Raw genomic sequence first — 26342 nt, 5'->3', positions numbered from 1 at the left:
CAGAAAAGTACTTTGGGAAATAAAATAGTTTCATGTTAGGGTTTGATGGCTCTCTTAGTCTATATTTTTCTTCTGATGAAAGACCATGGTGAAAGTAAATTGGAAAGGGACTATTTTATTTACACTTACACATTGCAGTCTATCACTGAAGGAAATCTGGACAGAAACTCAAACCTAACAGGAACATGAGGCAGAAGTTGATGCAGAGGTCTAGAAAGTTTGCTGATCATTGGTCTACTTCTCATTGCTCAGCCTTCTTTATTAGAGTATCCTAAACCACAAGCCCAAAGGTGGCACCCACAATCTAACTGGCGCTCACACATAAATTGCTAGTTAATAAAATATCTACAGGCTTATTTACCACAGCCTGATCTCATTAAGGTACTTTCTGAACTGAGGCTACTTCCTAAGATATGACTTTATTTCGTGTCAAATGGACATAAATCTACTTAGTACAATGGTGGTTGTAGAGGTGTGCTTATTGGATACAAATTTTATTTCAAATGACTTACTGTAGATAATTCAGCTTCACGATCAAAACCAAAAAAAAAAAAATATGCAAGTCAACCATTTTGAAATTGAAGGTCACAAGGATATTACAAGTAAATATACAACATGATACTGACCCTTAGGACATACTAACATCATCCAGAAAACTAACAGACATGAATGTGAATCATGGAACAGAGCATAATAATTAATCAATAATAAATTTTTTGAGTTTTATCATTGTAGTATTATGCTGTGAAAGAGATTGCGTTTCTAGAAAAATGTTTATAAACAATTTATAATATTATTACTACTACTGTCATTGTTAGGATTCATAGGACAGAGACTCGGTCTATAGAAAATGATGTTCAAATTTACATGTAGCTTAGGATTCCCTCCAACTCATGTATGTAGAATGTCTGTAAGTCTGAGCCACCATACCTATCTAGCCTCAATAAATTTTGCTGTATCTATCAGTTTACATCTTCCCATCAAATAAAACAAAGACAGACAGAAAGAAAATAAGAACAGATGTGGACTATGGAAGATTCTGTGAGATTCTTGAACTAGTCATGGCATGAGTTATAAAGCCTGAAATTATATTTTATATCAAACAAAACCTTTTTAAAATTATTTTATTTATTAACAGTCCATTCATTGTCTACCCTCAGTCCTATCCCCCACAGTTCCTTATCCCAAAAGCTTTTTTAAAATGGCAACTTCTTCAACATCCAAAAAATACAAAATAGTAACTAACCAACACATATCAACTCACAATGGCAAATTAGATATTAATTGTGCTATCAAAGCCATGGGATACAGAAATATCCTAATGATAATGTGATATATACATTATGTATCATGTTCTCTATGTGGTTTTCTGTGTCAATCAGGAGACAATGTGAGTGAATCTTTAGGGTCTTGAAACAAAGGGTGTCCATTCTCCACATGCATGCTGCTCCATGTGCCAGAAAGGAATATGACTTCTTCTCTATTAAGCCAGATTTCAGAAAAACATTTCTTCCCTTTACAGCTCATCTCTCTATTTGCACATCAGACTGAGACCTGTGATTGAAACTTTCAGTTGGTACCTAGTAACAAATCATCACATGAAACAAACACAGAAGATAACCTTTCATTTTTACCTTTCCTTCACACTGCACACTGATGCACGGACTTTGTCCATTCTCTTTTCACAGATACAGGGATGTTTTTTACCACAGTCATCACTATGTATACCTGTCATACTGAAAACCGCACAGCCTCCTGTTTTCTTCTCTGATTTTATTGTCATCAAATCTCTATAAAACAAAAATATAATAGGCAGTCATTAAAATTTGAAGGTTATATTGTAGAAGCCAAGATTTTTGAAACTAAGTTTATTGACTAAAATGTATAGAATATGGAATTAAATAAATGTGTATGACTAAAACATTTTTATTTTCCCTAAACTCCTAAAATATGTTCTTGGACCAGTGACTTGAGTGGATTGAGACTGTTGACACCAAATGTGACCATGTGAGTTTAGCCCTCAGATGATGTAGAATTAAAGGAAAGACCTAACTTCATTCAGCTGTCCACTCATGAGCTGTGATCTGTGCATGTACATGCACATAAATCCACACAAAACTACAAAAACAGTAAAAATAAACATAGAAAATGTCTCTGATCATGACTCAATGCATTTTCCTTTCCATACCAGTAATTTTGTTCAGCAAGCAGAATTATTTTTTCAGCATTACTCAAATAATAAGTGATAATTTTATACTGAACTAGTTTGTCTATGATATTTTGTGCTGTGATGACAGATTGAAAGGATGAAATAACTATCTGTTGTTTCATAAAGTTAGTCAGCCTATTTAAGGCCCAGGGACAAAATGAAATAATCTAAAATAACCCAGTTAATGGTCCCAAGATGGGAGAAAGTAGGGTTGACAACCATGGAGTGGTTCAAAATCAATTCTTGTACCAGCTCTCATCTTTCACTTTCTCTCTGTCTTTTCTCAGGACTTTCTCGGACCTTTTTCATGTTCTCTTTAACCATCCCTGTCTTGTCTATATAAAAGCAACATTCTTCTTTAAGGGCTGTACATAGTCAAAAGCTGTACACAGTCTTTTCTACTGTAAAAGAGTAAATCAAGTCCAATAAAGTCCTTTCCAATTTTTAGAGATCACTTCAGACAGCGAAACGAATGATTTCTTCAGATTAGTGATGCCAATCTCTAGCTGTTCAATGTTTCATGTCAATGGCCCATCAAAGGTCTTAAACAGGCTGACTAACTTTGTTAAACAACAGATAGAAAATTTGGTAACAAAACTGATTCAGATACACTATCATAAGTTATCTATGGAGGACCACGAGACTCAAGATGAGGTTGTTACTCTGTCCTATTCCATTCAGGGTGTTCCCAAAACCCATCTCCACCCAACCTAAAAGAGGGACTTCTGCCCCTAGACCAAGCAGAGAGGGGCCACCCAGAACCCCCTCTGACTGGCAATCTGAATTCTTGCTTAGGCTGAAAGGCTAATCACTGCAAGGGAATAGAAATAAAAGTTAAAAATATCTCTCTGGGTTCCATAAGGGACAAGCCTGACTGCATAGGAGTTGATGTCAAAAGTATCCCCTCTCCAGGAAAAAAGACATCCGGATGGTATGGCCCTCATGCCTCACTGAACAACGACAGGAGGACCGGAGCCATTACAAGGTCCCCCTTCAACTCCTGGAGGTCAGGCCTCTATCCCCACCTTCACAAGATTAGAATTGCCATGGCCCTTCTATACTTAGAGAAGGGAAGAGATGTCAGGGGCAGCCCTGCTTATACACTTAAGGCCTAAAATTAGCCATAAGCCTAAAATCAGCAATAGCCCTGACATACATGCATGCTAACACAAAGTCTTGGGTCTCTGTGGAAAAAACACTGAAACAGATGGCTATAAGCTAATGTAAACAGGCAACGTTTATGGAAATTTACCAGCCTAAGTAGTCATAGACCTTGTAAATAGGTAGCCTTGGTGGATACTACCAACTTAGATAAGGATAAGTGAATCATAGGCAGAGTCATAGTGGCCTCTCTGCTGAACTTTCACCCAGCCGACACTCTGTTCTGAAAGATATCCTGAAATTGAAAGAGGAACAGGTACATGTATGGAAAGAGACAGGAGAGAATTCCAGTGGGCCAGGAGAATGAATAGACATAAGTGGCAGTGGGGGTGAGGAACAGGGGGAACTACTAGGAAATCCCAAACATCAGGGATGACATAAGATTCCAGGACCCAATGGGGATGGGATTAGCTGAAATATCCAACAGCAGGGAGATAGAACCTGAAGTGACTAACTCCAGTAGATAGATATAACCCCAAGTGAAGGGAAGGGACCCTCCATATCAAAATATTTAACCCAGAATTGTCCCTGTCTAAAAGAAATGCAGGGACAAAAATAGAGGAGAAACTGAAGCAAAGGACATCCAGAGACCTTCCCACCTTGGGATCCATCCCATCATGGACACCAAACCCCAACAATGTTTCTGATGCCAAGATTTGCTTGCAGACAGGAGCAAGCAAATGGCTTGGCTGGAATGGCTGTTCTCTGAAAGGCTCTGCCAGCACCTGACTAAAACAGATAAAGATACCATTTGCAACCATTGGACTGAGCTTAAGGATGCCATTGGAAGATTTAGGGAAAGGACTAAAGGAGCTGAAGTGTATTGCAACCCCATAGGTATAACAACAGTATCAATTATCAGGACTCCTCAAAACTCTCAGGAATTAAATAAACCACCAAAAAAAAAAAGATATATGGTTTCCCCTACATATGGAACAGAGGACTGCCTTTTCTAGAATCAGTGGGATTGGAGGCCCTTGGTCCATGGAGGCTTGATTCCCTAGAGAAGTGAGATGCTAGAACTGTGAGGAGGGAGTGAGTGGTTAAATGGGTGGGGAAGCATTGTCTTATTAGCAAAGGTGAGGGGGATGTGGTGGGCAGTTTATGGAGGGGAAACCTGGAATGTACACAAATAAAACAATTAATAAAAACAATTTAGAGAGAGAGAGGGAGGGAGAGAGAGAGAGAGAGAGAGAGAACATAAAATTGGTTGTGGATTAAAGTTGGGTTGGATCTTGGAATTGTGGGGTTGGAAAACCTGAACAAAATATATTCTATTTAAAAATGTAGGTAAATAATCAAAATAGATCTAGATGTGGTGGTGATGCACACCTTCAATTCCAGCATTTTGGGGGGCGGGAGAGAAGCAGGTAGAACCCTGAGTTGTTAATGCCTCTACACTTGCTTTTTCACCATAACTACATGGTAACACCCAATTGGTGAAGATATAGCACACTGTGACACCAGGACACAAAGATTTAGTGTAAAATCAATCAGGAAACATTTTTATTTGGCTACATTTCAAAGGGTCAAATGTACATTGCAGGCTGCTGGGAGGACAAATGATATCAATGGCTTTATTCCCACCATGCCTAGATACATACATGCTAAGCAAGATATGCTCATGGGTACCATTTTCAGTGGGTAGCTAATTGCTTTGTTACTGGATTTGAATCAATTACCACATGAGGGAGATCATGTTTGAAATTCTAATCAAATGAAAAGCCCGTTATTGGAGAGATCAGGAACCGTAGGGCAGAATCTTCTGTTACATAGTCATGTAGCAAAATTGCATTATAAATTATTTATGTTTATTGCCTAGAGCTTGGTGTCTTAGTTATGGTTTCATTGCTGTGAACAGACACCATGATCAAGGCATCACTTATAAGGGACAACATTTAATTGGGAATGGCTTACAGTTCAGAAGTTCAGCCAATTATCAAGAAAGAAGCATACCAGCATCTAGGCATATGAGGGACTGGATAAGGGGATGAAAATTTTACATCTTGATTCAGAGGCAGACAGGAGAATATTGGCTTCCACATAGATAGGAGAAAGGTCTGAAAATCTGCCCCCACAGTGACACACTTTCTCCAACAGTGATACACTTTCTCCAACAAAACCAAAATTACCCTAGTGGCCATGCTTCCTAATAATACCACTCCCTGGGCCAAGCATATTCAAACCACCATATTTCACTCCCTGACTCCCATAGGTTTGTTCAAACACAGTAGTCTATGGAAGATATACCTAGGCATACCTTGATACAAAATGAACTTAGTCCAAGTTCAGAAATCCCTACAGCCTATAGCAGTCTCATCAATGTTAAAAGTTCAAAGTTCAAAGTTTTTTTCTGAGATTCAATCCCTTAAAAAAAATCTTCAATAAAAATTATATCAAACAGCAGATCACATACCTCCAACATCACAGGATATAAAATACCATTTCAAAATTCCATACTGAAAAAATACTAGACTAAATCAAAACAGAAAAACCATCTAAGCAGGTCCAAATTCTGCATGTCCAAGTCTGATATCAATGTATTCTTCATATCTCTTACTTCTTTTTCATTTTTTTTTGACTACAACAAACTTCTTTCTTCTGGGCTGGGTTCATCTCCTGTTAGCATCTTTCCTCTGCTCACAGTTTCTTGTTCCAATATCTATGATTCACAATTTTCAGGGTTCCTCCAAAGGCCTTGCATTACTTCTCCAGCTTTGCCATTTGTAGCATTCTAGGTTGTGGTTGACTTTACTCCATTTCTGCTGCTTTTCCTGGTGGTGATCGCATGATACCAGTATCACCAATATGCTGGGGTCTTCTGCTGCAATGAGGCTTCACCTATAGCCTCTCATAAGCTCTCTTCATGGTGCCAGACTTCAATTTACTTTTATGGCCCCTCACTCCTAGGCCATAAACTGCCATTGAGTATGCACCTTTACCAATGGCCTTCCCTAGCCTCTCACTGTGCCAAGCTTCAGCTGCAAGAAGCTTCATAATCCTTTCATACCTTCAAAGCTAGTACCACCTGTGTGATTCTTACACATTACCAAGGCCATCTGCAGCAAGAGGTATAGTCTTACCTCTGTTGAATACAGCTTCTTTGTCCTCTCAGAAAACACTTGCCAGCATGTTTCACCTCAATGATGCTGGTCTCTTCTTAATCATGCCTAATTTCTTAGGTCAAGCTAACCAGCATCCTTTTATTCTTTACTGCCAGATCCTCATGGCTGAAGCTGCCAAGTTCTCCTACTTGCTAGGATTGTAACAAATCCTACCCCCTTAATTACCAGCTTTCAGTTTTACAACTCCCTCACTGACTAATCTTCACTGTTCTGAAATTTGCTCTGAAGATTGACCTTGAACTCAGAAGTCTGCATGGCTCTGCCCTCTGAATGCTGAGATTAAAGGCATGTACTACCATGCCTGGATTTAAGCTTTACTACACCTAAAACTTGCCCTGTCCTTGGCTGGCATTGAACTCAAACATTTTCTTGCCTTTTCCTCCTGGGATTAAAGATGTGCACCACCATGTCTGGGCCTAAGCTTTTCATAACCACTGTTCCTAAAGATCTGGATCAAAAGTGCTTGAGGAATGTCATAGAACTAAGGGCCTACATAAGGAAATCAAAAATTTCTCTTACTAACAATTTAAAAATACACATGAAAGCTCTAGAAAAAAAGAATCAAGCACAACAAAAAGGAATAGAAGCCAAGAAATAATGAAAAGCAACACATAGAGAGGTCAATCTCAAGACCACAGACCTCCAACATTGCAGGATATATGGCTTTCAAAGTGTTAGTAGATGTTGGGCAAGTTGCAGGGGAGAAAAGATATGAGTAGTTCTATCCTGCACTTGACCCTGCATGCTACCATATTGATTTGCTAGGCAATGTAGGTTACAGTATAAATAGATGCTTTCTTATTGGAACTGGTGCTTTATTTATGAGGGAATAATATTTGGCGTTGTAATCTGAATCAAAATCCAAGATTGGGACGGTTACAGTCCCTAGATTGGAACTTGCTACAATCATTCTGCTAAGTGGTCAGGGGTTAAAATGCATTCTTAACAAGTATAGTTATATTTTAGACCTATGCTGCTCTGAACTTCAGTCAGAGAAGCTTCTTTATACAGTGGTCTATAGTCCTTGCAGAGAGACAGAACTGGTCAATGTGCTTAGGAGAAGTGCTTATATGACCGTCCCTGACGGTGATATCTACATCATCTTCTCTCCATCCATACCACCAGGAAGACTCAAGGAACAGCAGAGAAGATGACAGAGAAAGAATGTAAGAACCAGAGAAGAGAAGGAGCTCTGCAAAATGCAGGCTCTTGACAAGATGAAATCTCTACAAAGATTACTTCTTCTTAAGGAATAACTATTCTTAGATGATAGCTCTTGGAAAAGGGAGATTCAATTCTTTAATGGTGTGGCCACTGCTGGGTTTCCTTGTTCCAGTGGATAACCTACAACCATGCACATATGGCAGTTAGTTACAAAGACATGACTTCCTGGGGTAATATTACAGCTTTTAGTAGTACTAGGGGATGATATGTTCATATATTATTTTATGTATATGAAATAGTCGAGAAAATATATTTATTAATAAAGAAAAGCAGTGAACAGTTTTCTACCAGATTATGAATAAACAAAAAATTGAGATTTATACAACTAAACACCTTGAAATAGATGGTAGGCATACATATGTATGTGTATATAAACATGTTCTCATATTTATAAATAACCAACAATTATATAAGCTAACAATAGTAAAAAATGTCACACGAATATCAGAGAGACTCAAACTCAAACTGTCATGATAATTCAGTCACTTCATACCATCACAAGTTGTTGACTTCCTAGTGCCTGTCACAACTTAGAAGACACAGTCCTGAGATGTATGCATTCTTAAGCCACTTTTGGTCAGTCCCTCAACCATGCTTCTTCCCTCTGTAAGACTTGCTCAGAGACTGCCTTAAGTAACTTGACCTTAACAATGAGCTCCATAGAAAATGAGGAAAGCTATGTGAAAGGAAAGAAAAGCCTTTGCACACAATCCTTCCAATTCCCACACAAGTGATATAGTCGGAAGGGTCTAGAAACTCACAGTATAGATGGGCCATTATCAATCCATCTCCATTCATTTTTTTTATTATCATATTTCAGTCCAATCCAGTAAGTGTCTGGAATAATCTGGCACCGAAGGAGCTCCTGTAAGGGAAACAACACACCTTATGATGAAATTTCTGTTTGATGAGAGAAGAACAAGCAAGAAAAGTTTCCAACATTCCTGTGTCGTTCTCTGCTGTCCTGTCCTCCCACCGCTCAGTCCCACCATGTTCATTTTCCAGAGTGACTTCCCACTAGTAGCACATTTATATCAAAACTGTCAGCTCAATAAGTTATTTAAAATAAAAACTTCAGGTGTCCTCAGATACTGGGATCATGGCATGATTTGTGACTGTGTTCTTAGACCAAGTCTCACTATGTAAACAAGGCTGTCCTTGAATGCACAATCTTCCTGCTTATGGCAGGAACTTTTTAGATTTAGCATTTTCTTTGACTAATGTTTCAGTTTCTTCTATTGCGTTTTCTATACCAGAGCTAAACAGAGAATTCTCAACAGAGGAATCTCAAATGGTCAAGATGCATATAAGTAAATGTTCAAAGTACTTAGCCATCAGGTAAATGCAAATCAGAACAACACTGAGATCCCATCTTATACTATTAGGATTGGATAAGATTAAAAACTCACATGATACCCTATGCCTGCTAGCTTTTGAAGTAAGGGAACACTCTTCTATTGATGGTGGGAATGGAAACTTGTACAACCACCTTGGAAAACAGGTTGGTGGTTTGTCAGAAAACTAGCAATAGTTCTACCTCAAGAACCAGCTATACCACTCCTGGGCACATTGCCAAAAGATGTTCTGCATCTACAAGGAGAGTTGGTCAACTATGTTCATAGCAGATATATTTGTAATTGCCAGAAACTGGAAACAACTTAGATGTCCATCAGCTGAAGAATGAATAAAGACTGTGGTACATCTACACAGTGGAATACTATTCACATATGAAACACTAAGACATCATGAATTTTGGAGGTAAATGGATAGAACTTGAGAATATTATCCTGAGTGATGTAACCGAGTTCCAAAGGAGCGTGTATGACATGTATTACTTACAAGTGGGCATTAGACATAAAATACAGGATGCCCATGCTGCACTCCACAGACTTAAGGAGGCTGAACAGGAAGAAGGGCACAAGCCTGGGTGATTGAGTGTCACTTGGATGTGGGAATGGAATGGATATAGAAGGCAGATAGATGAAAAAACTGAGTAGCAGAAAGGATGTAGGGGAGTGGGGGGTTACAGTCAAGTGTAGGAGGGGGTGGGAAGATATGCTGATGGCCATGAGAATGAATGGAACTCTGCAACTGATGATGGAGGTGGTAGGGGACATCTCCAGGATGGAGACCAGTGATAGGGAGGTACACATGAATCTATAGGGGTGTCATTTGCTGTGACTCACAGCATTGAGGTATGGAGCCGGGGGAGGCTGCCTCCTGTGGCCATGAAAATAACCTGTGGAAGCAGTAGGGACACCAAATTACCCACAAGCCATTCCACCACAAATTTATCCTGTCTACAAGAAATACATGGGTTGGAGATGGACCAACAAATGAGGGAGAAACCAACAAATAACTGCTTCAACTTGAGACCCATCCCATGCAAAGCATAAGTCCCAGATCCTATTAATCATACTCTGTTATGCTTGCAGACAGGAGTCTTGATTGGTTGTCCTTTCTGAAGCTCCACCCAGCAGCTGACACATACAGATACAGACAACCATACTAAACAATGAAAAGAGCTTGGGGACAAAGGATTGTGGGCCCAGAAAGGGATAGGAACTCCACAGGAAGATCAACTGAATCAACTAACCTAGACTTGGGGCTCTCAGAGACTGACTTGTAATTAACAAAGGTTTCAAGGTAGTCCTGCAATCATTGCTCTTGAAAAGTATAATTTTTATATTTGAAGAGACTTCATTAACAATAATTTAAGCAGGAAATATCAGAATCTTGGAAAGTTTGATTCTTTAAATACCATTTCTAAACATGGATTTTTTTAAACAAAACATTAGAATACTATGCAGTATAAATTGACAGGGCCTGTGAAAATCACCATGGGGTAAAGGTTAAATCCATTTAATTCCTTGGTTCCCATATGATCTCCATTGTGCAGACAGGCACAGATATCAACTAATTTCCCTATTGTCATCTAATTACTCATCTCACGTAGCCTCACTTCCAAATTCCAAAGAGTAAAACCTAGACAGCAGGAGTTTATTTGGTACTCTATAGAGATAAATAACTGGCAGCCATAGGATGTGCTGTACCAAAGGGTTAAACTTCATCATGGAAGGACAGCTTTCGTAGGGACTCTCTTGTAGACTCCTGAGAAATGGAGGAGACTGAAGGACACAAGTGTCTCTGTATTCACAAGTCTCTCTTAACAGACCTGTGTCCCACACTTTTGTCCACATTACAGGAAAAGCATATACAAATGAAAAGACTTGGTTCAGTAGCTCATTATTCAGGGTTAGAGACAGAGACTAAGACAATAAAGTGGAAAAATTAGTGTCTACAGTACCAGTTCATCCTTATCATCAATATTCAGAAGGGATAGGCTGATATTATGGCAGGTCTGATTACATCCATTCCATTTTCTATCATTGTTGATAAAATAATAACACTTTATACCATAGCAGAACCAGTGTATTTCACCTCTTCCTAAACAGAGAAGGTAAATACATGGTTAAACTTATATCCTGGCATTCTGTTACAAAACAAAATGTATTTATTAAGCCTGTGTAAAAAAAAAAATAACATCTCACAGGTCTCAGAAATGGAGAACTCTCAATTTCTAATGCCCAGAGACCCCTGCATACTCATGATCTATGCAAAATTTTTAGTAACATAGCAATACAAAAACATTTTGTGCATCAATCATGGCTGAATCAGTAGAGAAAATGTAGCACATACACACAGAAGAATACTATTTATCTTTTAAAATGAAATGAATCAGCACAGTCTGATGACTTATGTCTATAAACTGAGCACTCCAAAGACACAAACAGTTGGGTCACCACCAGTTAGAGGCCAAGTCTAGGCTATGAGGTGAATTCCAGTCCAGCCTTGGGTATACAGTGAGTTCTAAGTCACCCTGGGATGGAGTGTAACATAATGTTTCACACTGAAGCCCAAACAGAAATGCTAATGTATGTGATGAACAAGGATGAACTTGAGGATGATGTGCAAAGTGAAACCCACCACACCTAGGACCACACTTTATGATTCCAGGAAGATCAGGCTTCTAAAACAGCCCAGCTCTATGAAGCAGAGGCTTGTGAGATGCCGGAGCCTGGAGAAAAGGCAATGAGCACCTGCTACTCACAGGGAGCTAAACTGAGGACAGAATTCAAGTCCTGCAGTAATGCATTGTACCCACACTGGTCCACACACTACAAAGCTCTTACTATTGTGCCCTCTTCTGTGTTAAATCCTCTACCTTAAGAGAAATGAGAGACATAAGAAACATGTTTCGATGCTGATAGTCTGTTCTCCTGATTATGTTGATGCCCTCAGTGTGGTACCCATATGCCCAAATGTTTCAAGTTTAATAGTTTGTAGGACAACATCACCTCAATATAAATATTTTCTTTAATGAGGTGCTGTAAATGCACATGCTTTATTGACAAACTTTATCTCCAAATTTCATTTTTCTGTAAAGAGCTATCAATGTGTAGGTCAGGCTGTCCTGGAATTTGCTGGCATGTTCATATATTCCTGAAAGTTATTATTCTCCACCTTCAATCTCATAATCTTAGGGAGAACATCATTATCATACCCTTTACAGATCATCAAATTACTTCATTAATTAATTCATTTATTTTTGTAAGACACAGATGTTTATTGAATCCAGCTGTAGGTCCAGCCTGGCCTACAGCTTAGAATGAATGGCTCAGGGAAGGCAAAGTTTATAAAACTTTGTTAATGGAAAGTCTACCCCAATACACCATCTGAGATGGGGAAGATGTGACCAGAGCTAGCCCCAGGACAATACTAAGCCTGTAGTCGTTACCAAAATATCCATCTGTCACCATAAAAAAAGTGCTGTACCGTCTCAGCCCCATAGGTATAAAATCATAAATATTTACACTCTTCTAAGATTTTCACAGAACCAGGGTTCAGATAACCCCTCACCTCGAAACAGGCTAAGATGGAGGTGGGTATCCGGGAGGGACATTAAGGCCTAGAGGTCTGACCCTCAACTGGACATAGTCAGAGACAGGCAGAAAACAAAACTTTGGTCCAAAATGAGAAGGTAGAAACCCACGAGTCTCTGAGCTATTTCTCCAGCCCTGTCCTGGGCCCCTCTGTAAATTGGTCACTGGAAGGAAGGAGCGTAGGGGACACAGAAGTTTAGAGTACACACATACAATTATATCATTGCTACAAAAAATACTTAAAGCTATATCTCTTGAATATAAATTGAAAAGATTAGGGTATTTGTTCAAGTGGAAATATTGCTAGTCACAGGTGTCTGTGACCACATGGAATAGAATACAAAAGTCACATGAAACTCAGCAGCTGAGGACAGTCTGATTCCTCTGGTCTGAGTAGCCTCAGCTCTTGCACAGCATTGGGGAGCCTACATATAGGCCACCTGGCTCACCTGCAGGTCTAGAGACAACTGGTTGCCTTAGAGTGTGGGTGTGTGGGCATGAGCCACTCTGGTTTGTAAGGCACAGAAAGCAGCTTTGTTTGGGGCACTGCTGTGGCCTCACGCCTGAGCCCCTCAAGGCATGGTGCCAGGACTTACTGAGCCTCTGTGGCCCAAATCAAAGTAGACTAGATTTAATTTTTTAAAACAACAGGTAAACTTATCTCTCTTTAAAAAAATAAAATCTCTGGTGTGTAAGGTCACTTCAGCTGCTTTTTAAAGTGTCTTCTCTGGAATGGTGGAAGCTTTCGCAGGCCCACAGGCACCTTGATGCTGGACTTGGAAAAGGACACTCACAGGTGACGATTCTTGCATAAGTCATGGTTGTGCAATTCAATCAGCAGCTGCACTCCCTCCTCCACAGAGCCCATCTGGATCAATCGCACATTGTGGTTCTTTTGACCATACCACCACTGCTGGAGAAGAGGCTCTTGAGGTCATCCTCTGACACAGGCGGCAGGATGTTGGAGAGGTGTAGGGTAGCTGAGGGTGGAAAGATATTTTGGAAGTTCTTGCATTCTGGATTCTTGAGGCCTTGCAGCCATGAGCTGTCATAGCCTTGGTCAGGCCCTGGTCCTCCTGTCACACTCCACTCCAATAGCACCTGTATACTCTGATGCTTTGACAGTGTTATGTGCACTGACTTCCTGTGTAGCTTGTGTCCTTTCACGTGGCTCATGGACAGCTGGGCGTGGCTGCCTTCTGCTACCTGCACAAGCTCTTTCTTTTTATGGTTGAACTGGAGCTTCACCCATTGCATATCACCATAGATGCTGAAGAGAAGAAAGAGGCTTTGGGATGTGACTCTCTCAGAGTTCAGGTTGCTGACCAAAAGGACCAAATTCCCAGCACCTGCCAGTCATGCAGCAGTAAAGGGTGGTGGGGTGGGGGGCAGGGCTCCATGTACATTAGAGACAGAGAGACCTGTGGCCTGAGGGATGGCAAAGGTGAGAGGGAACCCTGCTCCATTGGCTGCTGAGGCCGACCTGCTCATGATGAAGGGGCCATTTCTGACACACATGGAGAAGAGCTCCTCAGATACCCAGTTTGTACCGACAGCTATGTCTGGGATGATGCTGTTCATGGTACACAGAGGAGATCCATGGTGGATAGAGCAGAGGCACAGGAATCTAAGTTATTTTAAAGAAATGACACAAAGCAATTTGTATGGATCTGGAATACTTCAAAGTTTGTTTTGGAGCTTTTTTTTCCCTGTCACAGATTTTTATTTTATAATGTAGCAATTTTAAATATATTATATTTAAATATATTAATCTTGACTTAATGAGAATCATCACATCCTACTATATCACAGAGAGGCGAGATTATATAAAAGTGTTCTTTAATATCTCCAAACTCTGAAAACAATATTTTATGATGATTGATAAACTGTGTCAAAGATAACAAGTCACACTGAAGGGTAAGAAAGGTTGCAAGTGACACTTGATCTTTTCATTTCTCTATCCTCATTCACTGTGTCACTGACAGAGCTGCAAAGTGTACACACCATGGTGAAGCTCCCTTGTCTACTTCAGGGAGGATCCCTTTTCTTTACAAACAGTCCAACTTTCTCAAAACATGTCAAATGAAAAAGACACACACACACACACAATTCTTTTTATAACTACATTCATGTAAATGCTCTAAGTCCATTGTAGCATAAATAGTTGATAAGTACACTGTTACTAAAAAGTTCCATGTTCTGTCAACAACAAAGTTGGAGACTCAGATTTTCCAGCAGACCCAAACAATCTTAGGGGTACTGATTTGTAATTCTATCCTCAAGGAGCAGTAGGAGTGCCAAACAGAACCTGACTTCTAGAAACTCTAAGACTTTCAGAATCCAAACAAAGATTTCTGGGTTTCCAGGCCCCTACATAAAATAAGGAACCCCCAAATAATTAATCCAGAGATCATCAGCATCGTAAGCTGCTGGTTGGACTTCAAAGCTTCCAGAGAAGAAACAATAAATAATAATGCAATTCTCTATTTATGGTCCTCCTCCACTACATACCTATGCACTGTGAGGAATTTAAAACAGTCTTGGTTTTGCTGTACCATCTGTTCTCTTCTCTATTGGGGCATTTCTGAAGATTGTAGCCTCTCCAACAATCTTCAGACATATTTCTCAGCAGTTCTTCTTTTAATAAGTCAATGTCACATTGCATGTTGTTGCAGTTATGGTGGCAGTTTAAAGGTTCCTGCAGCTCATGGTTTTGTTGACTACACTGAAAAACTAAATTAGTCATAGATATAATAACAAAAATGCTTATAAGAAGTAAATATTGAATTTAAAATAAGAGAAAAATCTTCAGGTTGCAAACCAATACATATCATTACTATAATTTGTACTTTAACATTTAAATTAGCATTTCAATTAACTCACCATAAAAAAAGATACATCAATTTTTCTGTAAGGTAAATTGACTGTAAAATAAATAACGTAGCTGAATAAAATTATGGTGGAGGTAACATCCAATCACTTCTTTTTGCAGCAGAAATTTACAAATAATTACCTAAGTAAAATATTCAGTGAATACTAAACACACCATGAAAATTTGAACAAAAAAGATGTTAAGAAATGGCACAATTCTTATTGGAGCATACAGAATGCCATATATCCACATATATAGCTATACTTTAGACCAGTATGGAAGTTATTTCCTCTGTTAATGTAGAGGAATCCAATAAAGTTTAACCTTTAATGTCTCTGTAGAGATGAAGTGTTTTTACTTAAGCATGACTTCAATATACACTGAATAAATAGGAAAAGATCATTGATTCTCTGCACAGCTGTTTACCACAAAATGTTTACATTATATTCACAATCACCTCAGCTTAGAAAGTAGACTATCACCAAGTCCTCAGAAGGAACATGGCCAAGAATGTGACAGAACAGGGCAACTCTCAACAGCCCCAGAGCTAACAGATTAAGTATGAAAGAGAACAGAACACTGCAGTTTGTCAGGAGAAAATATTGTAAGTCCAAAGATTCTGACTCATCCCCTGATTATAGGCAGGAAAATGAACAGCATGTGTAACTGCATAGTTCATGTCAATATCTATTCTTTAGGCAGAAAATCAAAGAAGATTGAGCTCAATTACTCACTGTTTATTGCCAACACTGCAATAGTTACCAGCAGAAGAAAACAGAGGGTTCCAAGAGCTATCACAATGAGCTGCCAGGGTACTGAACACTCTTAAATGAACAAAAAAAAAAGCAAGAACATCATAACCATGAAAAGAGAACATCTCAATGCTAACTACAATATTTATAGCATGAAAACAATGGGAAATTTTGCACAAGTCTATGATACAGACTGAAAATGTGCTCTCAAAATTGTAGATTTCTACCTAAAATGCACCCAGTATAGAAATTCTATGTGTAAAGTTTCACAGCACTTTGAACTTATTTTAGGCTGGTCTTTGTATTGTGAATCCTCCTGACTCAAACTAGAAAAATCTGGATAACAGGTATGTGTCCTCACCCAATTCTACAGGAACAAAAATACATTCTACAGAAGGCACTAGAGACATAGATAGAATCCAAGCGCAAGATACCTAACTGGAGCGTGCAGTCCACCAGGAAAGATAACTGAGGATGGAGAGGAAGGAAAAAAGGATGAATGTTCTTGAGAACTGGTAGGGAACCACAGCTGCTGTGGACCTGATCTGTATACATCCCCATCCTTGAAAGAGCCTACAGGTCAGCTATCTCTTTTTCCCTATAAACTTGATTTTGATCTATATAATACTAAACATTTTGGTTTCTCTAAGGCATTTGGAATCTGAAACTCCTGCCTGTGATTACTACTACATCAAAGAAGAAAAATATCTCAGTCTGGAGCACACCTATGACCTATGACAGTGTGTACGGAATAAAAATAGAGAATAAAAAGTGATATTTCTGTTTTTTATTAATAAATGAAATTATTCTTTGATATTTTTAGGAATTCTCACTGGAGTTAATTCATTCCTATCCCCACTAACCTGTCGTCCCATTTTCATTCATCTGCAACTTTATTTCCAGTAGGAAACTTCCTCTTCTGAAAGACAACTGTTATTGCCTATTGCATTAGGTGTTGGGGATGTTTAAAAAAACGTTCTTAGAGAAAGAAAATATTGTTTCTAATGCAAAAGTTTCTTTTACTTAAGATTTTATTTCTCTGGAATTTTGGGTGTTTTTTTTAAACTCTAGTTTTTCTGTTAGTAATAAAGTTTTCGTAATTCTTCTTGACTAAACTAAATAGTCAAAATTCTCCTAATGGTTTCTCATTTCTTGGTTCTAAAGATTTTTTTTTCCTTACAGATTCCTAATGTTCTACTCTCCCCTTCTGATTTCTTTTGTAACTGGCTAACAACTAAAGAGTAGAAGTGGGGTTATGATTTTTTTTAATTTTAGTTTTGAACCATTTTGTACGTGATTGCCCTCCAACTAATACTCTTTTCTTCCCTCCCACGCTTGTACATAGCCAAGCCTAGAGGAAATGGAACATTATAGTTTTCTATAGAAGCTAGTAGGATATTTCTAATTTTTAAAAGTTTAAAATGCATTTAAAAACATAAATTAAGACACTTACCTCTGTGGCCAGCTGCTCTGGGCCCTTGAGTCTCCTTAGGCCTCACTTGGTTCTGCAACCCCGAAGACTTATGAAATCTCACAGTTGAGTAAGTGACCTCCTGCTCACTCATCTTGGGAGTATGTAGAGTATGTTCTCTGTTTAAATGAGACCTGGGGTGATTTCTTTAAAAAAAAAAATTAAAATGTCTTTAGAAAGGTAACTGGATATGATGATATAGAGGGTTGGGAAAGAGTGAGGTCTGATTAACTCACTTAATGATCCAAACACCCTGACATTGACTGACCCAATTTCCATTTCAGGTGAAAACTCATTGTAGATTTATCTTAAACTTACTTATATGTCTAATGGTCTCAGAAAAATTGCTAAGAAACATGGAAATAATTAAAAATTTACTAAGTCTTCTAATATTGACACAGCCTCTTTGTTTAAAATATTCAGCATATAAATATATTAGGCAAAATTGGTATCACTGAAAGTCACTGAAAACCTTTTAAACAATATATTCAAATATCAAAATTCAAAGCTTTAGGAATAAATGAAAATGTTGATTTAAATTAGTTATACATTTTGATGAATATTAATTGTGCTTTCATTCTATTTATTTATATATGAGTCTCAGAGTTTCCCAGACACTACCTTCAGTAGAATATTTAAAGGTTAATACTGCAGGTGATCCAAGACACATAAATATCTCTTGGGTTGAAGTGCCAATCAGCTGAGATTTCCAACCCTCTCTACCCAGCCACAGTCTACATATTTCTCTCCATGCGTGGACATTGTAAGTGGATTCAACTGAGAAAGATCCTACAGAGTGAGTTATACCAGACTCAGAAAGACAAATGCTGAATATTGTCTCTCATCTGAGTTTCCTAGCTCGGTCTTCAGATGTGATTAATAACCTTTAGTAACTGCAGCAAACAGGAAAGTAGAAAGGGGACATTGCCTGGTAGAGTATGGGAGCAACAGAGAGAGGCATGGAGGATACAAGATGAAGTTTTAATCTCAAATCATTCCATGTACATAAACATGACACTTATAATATACATGTTGTTGAAAGAAGAGGCTATACGGAAAATAAATTTTGTCACTGTGCAGCATACATGCACTAATGCCCATGAAGGATGCAATCTGATAGTAGATATCAATGTATTGGTAAATAGTATGTATTTTTAACTGACATTATCCTTTCATAATAAGTAAGATGAGAGCTAACAGATAATAAAGACAACAAGCTGAATATTGATAACATTCTTATCTAGTTTTGTAATTTATGGAGATTTCTGAAGTGATTCATCTTTTGCCTTATTTTTTGACATTAAAAGAATCCTCCAATTTCAGAATTTCTTTTCAAAGTTGTTGTTTATTATTATTGCTCTTGAAATGGGTCTGCTCAAGCCAAGGTGCATGTGTCCAGAAGACAATTTTACGAAGTTTCCTCTCCAACTTCATGTGAGTTCCAGGGATCAAACTTAAATATTCAGGTAAGTTTGGGTGGCAAGTACATTTACACACTGGCCCATCTTACCTAGCTTATAATTTGATATCATGCAAACGAATAATATACAAACATTTGATCCAGTTAAAGAATTATGAACTCCATAGATCCTTCTACCTTAATTTCTTAGCACACAACACAAGGCACAGCATACTCTGAAATACTAGTGCAGAATAACAGTTCTCACATGTTTCCAGAGTTAACCTGATCTAACACGACCAATAGGGCTTCCCCATCAATCCGGCTCTCATGTCACAGCATCTGAAATTCTCTAGAATATACTTGATCATTTGATAGAAAAACAATAAAAGCAGCTATTGTTACCTGTTTCTGTATCCCGAAGCGATTCTGGTGGAGGGAATTGATTCCCCAGTTGGGGGAAAATTGGCCTTTATTTCCTCTGAGTGATACTCAACCTTGTGATTTTCTGCCCCTCCTCTTACCAAAGTGAAAAGAGGAAATTGCTTAATGAAAGCTGACTGTGAGTGTAAAAACGATAAGCAACATTTTGTGCCAGATGCTGAAAAAGAAATATCCTTAATTGATATTTGAAGACAGAGATGATGAACACTCCTGCAGAGCAAAACCTGTGTCCTTAGCAAAATCACTATGGAAAAGAGGGACTGAAGCTGCTCTGCTTCTAGTTTTGTAATTGGCTGCTTCAAGTTTTCTCTTATTTTACTGTTTTTTAAAGTTACTTCATGATTTTGAATTATATTTGTTGCAGCAAAGTGTGTACTAGGAAAACCTTTAAAGGACTCATATTTCCACTGGTGAAGTCTTCCTTTATACTCTTCTAGCTTTTTAGTTATAGATAATATTTACTCTGAACATTGATGTCATTATAAATGTGGAATGGTTTTACCGCTGATATTTTTATGATCCTGAGGAAAAAAAATAACTAAGACAACGAGCATGCTCACTAAATGTTCTTCCCCTGAGCTACAGACACAAGCCTGGGTTATGTTTGGTTCTATTGTTTTGTTTTTGGTTGGTTTGTTTGTTCATTCTTGTTCTTGTTTGAGATAGTTGTTGTATCTTACTATGTGGCATAGCCTGACCTCACACTCAGAGTCATCAGGCCTCATTCTTTTCTATCTCAGAATTACAGAGGGGAACCTGCTGACTCTCTCCACCATTACTAGCTTCTAGCCAGCTTTGAATCATCACTGCTCAGAAGCTCCCTTATTTCTTTTTCACTCCCAACTCCAATGTTTTCTCCCACTTCTTAATCTACTCATGTCCTTATCAATAGACCGTGGTGCCTGTGTCTTAGATGACCTGATTCTGTCTCCTATAATTGTTCCTTTTTAGACTTAAACAAAAAACCTTAATATAAAAAACAAATTTTATATTGATCACTACTGTTTCATGTGTGTGTGAATGTGTGTTTGAGGGGGCGAGAGAGAAAGAGAGAGTTTGAGTGCACACATTTCGTGCAGTGTTGATGGTGGTAAGAGAATTAATTTGGGGAGTTAGTTCTTTTCTACTACAGAGGATTCCATGGATCAAATATGAAGAAGTCATCGGGCTTTGTGTGTCCAGTGATTTTACACTCTGAAATATTTCAATAGTTCAATTTTTGGTTCTTTAACCCAAATATCTCTGGGTCACCACTCAAGTCTGCCATTATCATGCACCTGAAGTCCCCTGAAAGGGTTGACAGACATTAAATCATCTCAATTGTGTAGGAAAAGTTCCAAGGATGCTTTGTAGATGCTTCCATAATAACACCAGCTAATTTATTTTGTCACTACTCACTTGCCCTGGGAAAATCCCTGTATTTCTAGCCTTCGCACACACACACACACACACACACAGAGAGAGAGAGAGAGAGAGAGAGAGAGAGAGAGAGAGAGAGAGAGAGAGAGATCATGGGAATTTGGTTGGAGGAGCAGCAGTGCTAAATAAAGTGGTTGCAGTGTCCCAATGCAGGCATATCCTTGTGATGTCTCTGTTTTCCACAGGAAAGACTCTAAAGAAGTCTGCTGACTTACTTAAGGACACTGCATAACTAATACTGGACCTATGCTCCAAATACATCATTAAAGCATACATAGAATATGAATATAATGAGCACTTAGAAGGGACTAAGTTTTAGATTTCCACAAAGCAGGAATCTGGGAGCTGGGGTGTCATGAGTGGAAACACCAACCCAGGCTCCTGTGACATAATGTAAGTCCCATCATTCACGAATTATTTGACGACATAAATCAGAAGAGCTATTTCTTTACAAGGTTGCTGTGAAGGTTTAATAAGACACACAAGTAACTTTTTGTTTTGTTGTTTCTAAGATGAGGTTTTACTATTTAACCCTGGCTGAACTGGAACAAACCATATAAACCTAGTTGACCTCAAAATCATAGAGTGTGCCTGAGTCTGTTTCCCAAGTTCTGGTATTAAATGGATGAATCACCACACAGAGCTTCAAATAAAGTTTTAATAATAATATGGCAAAAGGATTGTAAGTTGCATTCAACATTAATCATTATTATTTCTAGAAAAATACTCCAATATTTGTTTAGCATAAAAATCTGAGCAAAATACTGAATCGTCAAGCCTGTGTTTTCAGGAGGTCATCAAGAGTGTGTCACCTACTTCTAGGGTTTGGACTAATTGTAATCAGGAATATAAACAGAAGCTTGTAGATTTCAAGGGAACATTTTTTGGAGACTTTAGCTTCCAGAAGCTTCTCTAAGACACAAATCAGGCTAGATTTTCTACCTGATCATGGCAAGGAGTACAGGGGTTTGGATGGACAGGAAATGGAGGGTACATGAGCAAAAGTGAGAAACTGACACATCTATAGCCCTGAGACATTGCTGATCTAGAAAACCAACATTCTACCCTCAAATCTAGGAGGTTTAAGTCACACTGCCCACAGAATTATAAATGCCACTGAGACCTTTTTGCATCCTTATATCTGCTGAGAGGGTGTCATCCTTAACATGGAGGCTAATCACTTGCACAGGGCACACTTCTTTGTGCTTTCTGCATATTGTTTGCCTCCTCTAACATCATGCAAAGACTGTGAGCAAGAAATCCAGAGCTGTTTGTTCATTACTGTGACCATAGCATCAGCAGGATATGAAGGGCCTACCAGTACACTCAATGAAGGAGGAGGGTAGTTAATTGAAACTGAACAAAGAATTTATGGTGTTTTTTTGTTTGGACAGAGATAAGAGCAACAGCTTCCAATATGTATTGTACAACTAAGGCCTAAATTTATAGAAAAATGTAAACTTTTAAGGAGCACAATTGGCATGGAAAGATATAGTAACTACAGATAGAATGGAATTGAGCAAAACTCCAGTTTTTTGCTTGTTTGTTTGTTTTGTTTTTTACCAAAGTGCAGCAAAAATCAAGAAGTACTGAACTGACATGATCCAGTAATAAAACAGTAAAGTTAAAAATGTGAAGAAATAAATTTTTTGAGTTTTGTCTTCTAAATTGATTATTATGAAAAAGCAAACAACAAAAAAAACATACAAAAAAGATATATAATAGTGTGTGTGTGTGTGTGTGTGTGTGTGTGTGTGTTTTCCTGGCTATTTTGCTGTAAAAGCCTTTAGTTATCAAACCACAACTGCCCACACCTTTACATTGATGCAGACACAATCTGAATCCCACATTCAAACCTTCCGATCCGACCCTGAGACCGCAGTGCCAGCATTGCACAAGTGCAAGCTGCTCTTACTGTCACAGGCTGAGGTGAGGGACACCTGGTCTAGTCATCAGTCCACAGGAAATGGCTTATCACTTGCTTCAGGGAGAGGACTGGCTGATCCTGGCCAGTGTCTCACCTCTTGGTGCTTCTGTCTTTTAAGGTGGAACTTTCAGTACCATAAAATACAGTAAACTTTACAGGTCTTAAGAAAACCCCAAACACCTCTATTATGAGATTTCCTGTGCTTGTTTCCACCCTGGGCATTTATACTCACAGCTGTTTTGACACTCTGCCTTATCTGCTTCCACACATAGATGTGCTCAAGCACTGGGAGTAAGAAAATGAAGATGATTCAGGAATATAGTAAGCATGATAAAAAGGGGCTAACGAGGGACCCAGCCTTGTGAACAGAACAGACACTGGGTTGTCATCTCTCCCAGTGAGAGACAAGGCCTATGGAACTACTCCAAATGTTGAAACATCAGTCACTAGGACCAAGAAAATAAATAGGTCTTCTACTCTCCATTGTGATTCAGCTGTAGTTAACATTATTGCATGTGCAGAACTATTGAATCCTTATATATGTTGTCTTAAGGATACTAGTTTGAATAAAAATGACCCTCACAGACCTGTTCAGGTTCCATAGCCCCAATGTTGTATGTCACAGCTAAGGTTACACCCATTGATTCTTGGGTGCCTCTGTCTTATCTCAAGTCTCTTGGTGAAGGCTCAAAGCAGAAACCACAGAGAAACTCTCTTTCTGGCTTGCTCCATGGTTCAAGTTTAGGTATTTCTTTTCTTCTTCTCTTTATTTTTTTCAACACTTTAATTATTCACCACTCTTTCCACTTTTCACATTCACATCCTCACAAACCTCTCCCTGCATTAACCCTTCCCCTTTTTCTCAGAGAAGGGGAAACCCTCCATGGTTAAGAACCTGCCCTGGCACCTCCAATTCTAGGTGGAACATCCTCTCCTTCTAAGCCTAGACAAGGCAGTCCTTGGGGAAGGAGATACAAATGTAAGCAACAGAATATCAACAGCCTCCGCTCCAATTCTTAGGGGGCCCATGTGAAAAACCAGCTGCACATCTGTTAGAAATGTGTAGGGTCCTAGTTCTAGTCCTTGCATACTCTTTTGTTGGTAGTTTAGTCTCTGTGAGCCCCCATTTGTCCAGGTCAGTTATCTTTGTAGATATTCCTGTGGTGTCCTTGATCTCACAGGTTTCCTCAATCCTATCCCAGGAATCCCTTAGCCTTGCCTAATAATTGACTGTGGCAACAGTACATATGGTTTGATCAGCTGCTCAATGAAGATACTCAGGAGACAGATATGCTAGGGCCCAGTCTGTATGGACAGTAGAGTATCATTAATCATGCCAGGGTTTGACTCTTTCCCAAAGAATGGGTATCATTTTGGGGCAGTCATTGGTTGATCATTCCCACCATCTCTGCTCTATCTTTATTCAAGTGCATCTTGTAGGTTGGAAAAACTTTGGGTCAAATGTGTTGTGAGTTGGTTGGTGTTCATGTCCCTCCACTGCATGTCCCACCTGGCTGGAGCAGGTAGCCAATTCAGTCTCTATATCCACAGCTGCTAAGAGCCTCAGTGAGGGTCAACTCCATAAACACCCAGGAGCTTCCCCCATCCCATGTCTCAGGCTACTTCAAGGGATGCTCCCAAATGATTTCTTTTCTCTCTCTCAGCCCTTTCTTGTTCCCACTCACTATGGCCGATCCACATTCCCATCCTCATTCCTCTTCCATCTAGTAGGTATGAGGCTTTACTTCTGTCTTTGATTTGCTTCCATTGATCAGCATGTCTGTTTCTACACTAATCCTATGCACTTTTTATCACTATTGCTCTGTAGTGCAGCTTAAAGTCAAGAATCCTGTTACCCCCAGAAGTTTTTTTATTGTACAGGATTATTTTACATATTCTGTACTTTATGAATTTTTTGAGTTTCCATATGAAGTTGAGAAATTTTTTTGAGATCTGTAAAAAAAATTTTGTTGGGAGTTTGATGAAAATTTCATTGAATCTGTAGATTGCTTTTGGTAAGCTAGCCATTTTCACTGTTAATCCTACCTATTTATGGATAGCACACATTACATATTTTAAAAGTTAAAATCTTTCAAACATATTTCTAATAATTTAAAATTGCAATTTTTTTATTAGAAATTCAAAGCACTTGGTTATGGCTTCTGTTTAATAAAATGTATGTTCCAAAACTTGTTTTCAGAGGAAGGAAAATGTATGACCTAGAAAAAATTATTTCTAAATAAAACCCAAATTCAGTTATGTCAATTCATGTTCTGTGGTAGTGTCTGAATTCTGAAACTCACTCATGAACTTCTGGATCCAAATGTCCTGTGCACTAACACTTTTCTGCCTAGCAAGTTCCAAGCCAACCAGTACTACACAGTGATATCCTGTCTCCAAAAGCACAACAAACAAATGGGGAAAAATAAATACATTTAAGTTGCATGAGTAGTCCAGAAAAAGCTGTTCCACTTGGAACATATAGATAAGTACTACTCAAGAGTCTTCTCCAAAGCCAGATGTTACTTATTATTGGGGAGGTGTTTACAAAAGACTTCTTCAGGGCTCATAATTCATATGTAAGGTCTTGAACTTCCCTACTCTCCCTCCACAAGGAAATCTAGTGTAAAAGATTTCATGAGAGTTTTCTATGGGTGATCACAGCTTCTCTGGTTCAAGTGATGGCAATAGCCAAGTCCAAACCAGAGCTAACAACTACACATATATCTTTTAAGGTGGAGCCAAGATGCACACCTGTAATTTTAGCACTCAGAAAGTTACTGAAGAAAGATCAGCAAGTCAAAGTCATCCTCTTCTGTAGATTGAGTTTGATACTAGGTTTGGCTATAGAATCCTGACCACCACAAATTCAAAAACAAACAAATCAAATGTGAGCTCCACACTCTAAGAGAATAAACACTCTTTTTTTTAATCTTTTTCATTTGAACACTCCTAAGAAACTGACACATAGTTAGAAAAATAGTAGAAATTTAACAATTTAATAAGAGACAAAATGGGCAAATTTGTCCAAATTAACAGATAGAAATATCTAAATTTCACTAAGTCTATCAAATAAAATCCTAATCAATAAATACCTGCCCTCAAAGCCATCTTCAGGCCACATCATTTCTTGATTACCGATCTTTAAGAAAATAAAATGGAAATTTTTCCAAAATCACTTTCAAACATTCTAGAATGATTTCTAAAAACTCCAAATAAACATTAAAGATCAGTGTTTTCTCCATGTCATAAACACAAAAGAGTTGGGTAGGATGGCATATACTATTAGTCAAAGCACTTGGGAGTCAGAAACAGGCAGACTTCAGTAAGTTTGATATCAATCTAGTTAACATAGTGAATTCCAGGCCAGCCAAGGCTATACAAAAAGACCTCGCC

General features: G+C 38.5%; 1 protein-coding gene across 1 annotated transcript; it reads right to left on the bottom strand.

Moving 5' to 3' along the window:
• Nucleotides 1-1367: 1367 nt before the first annotated feature.
• Nucleotides 1368-19620, bottom strand: LOC114632436 (killer cell lectin-like receptor 5). Its single transcript, XM_028780938.1, has 8 exons — nucleotides 19562-19620; nucleotides 17740-17903; nucleotides 16269-16358; nucleotides 15174-15395; nucleotides 11027-11166; nucleotides 8481-8584; nucleotides 1635-1790; nucleotides 1368-1554 (listed from the first exon to the last, which is right to left on the bottom strand). Exons 2-8 carry the CDS (start codon nucleotides 17849-17851, stop codon nucleotides 1524-1526), a joined length of 855 nt encoding a protein of 284 aa, XP_028636771.1. The 5' UTR covers nucleotides 17852-17903; nucleotides 19562-19620; the 3' UTR covers nucleotides 1368-1523.
• Between the last annotated feature and the right edge of the window lie 6722 nt (nucleotides 19621-26342).

This window comes from Grammomys surdaster, unplaced genomic scaffold, assembly GCF_004785775.1.
Source record: "Grammomys surdaster isolate TR1022 unplaced genomic scaffold, NIH_TR_1.0 373, whole genome shotgun sequence".
In the NCBI taxonomy this organism is placed as follows: Eukaryota; Metazoa; Chordata; class Mammalia; order Rodentia; family Muridae; genus Grammomys; species Grammomys surdaster.
The sequence above is the reverse complement of the archived record's forward strand: the minus strand, read 5'-3'. Positions and strand labels throughout refer to the sequence as shown.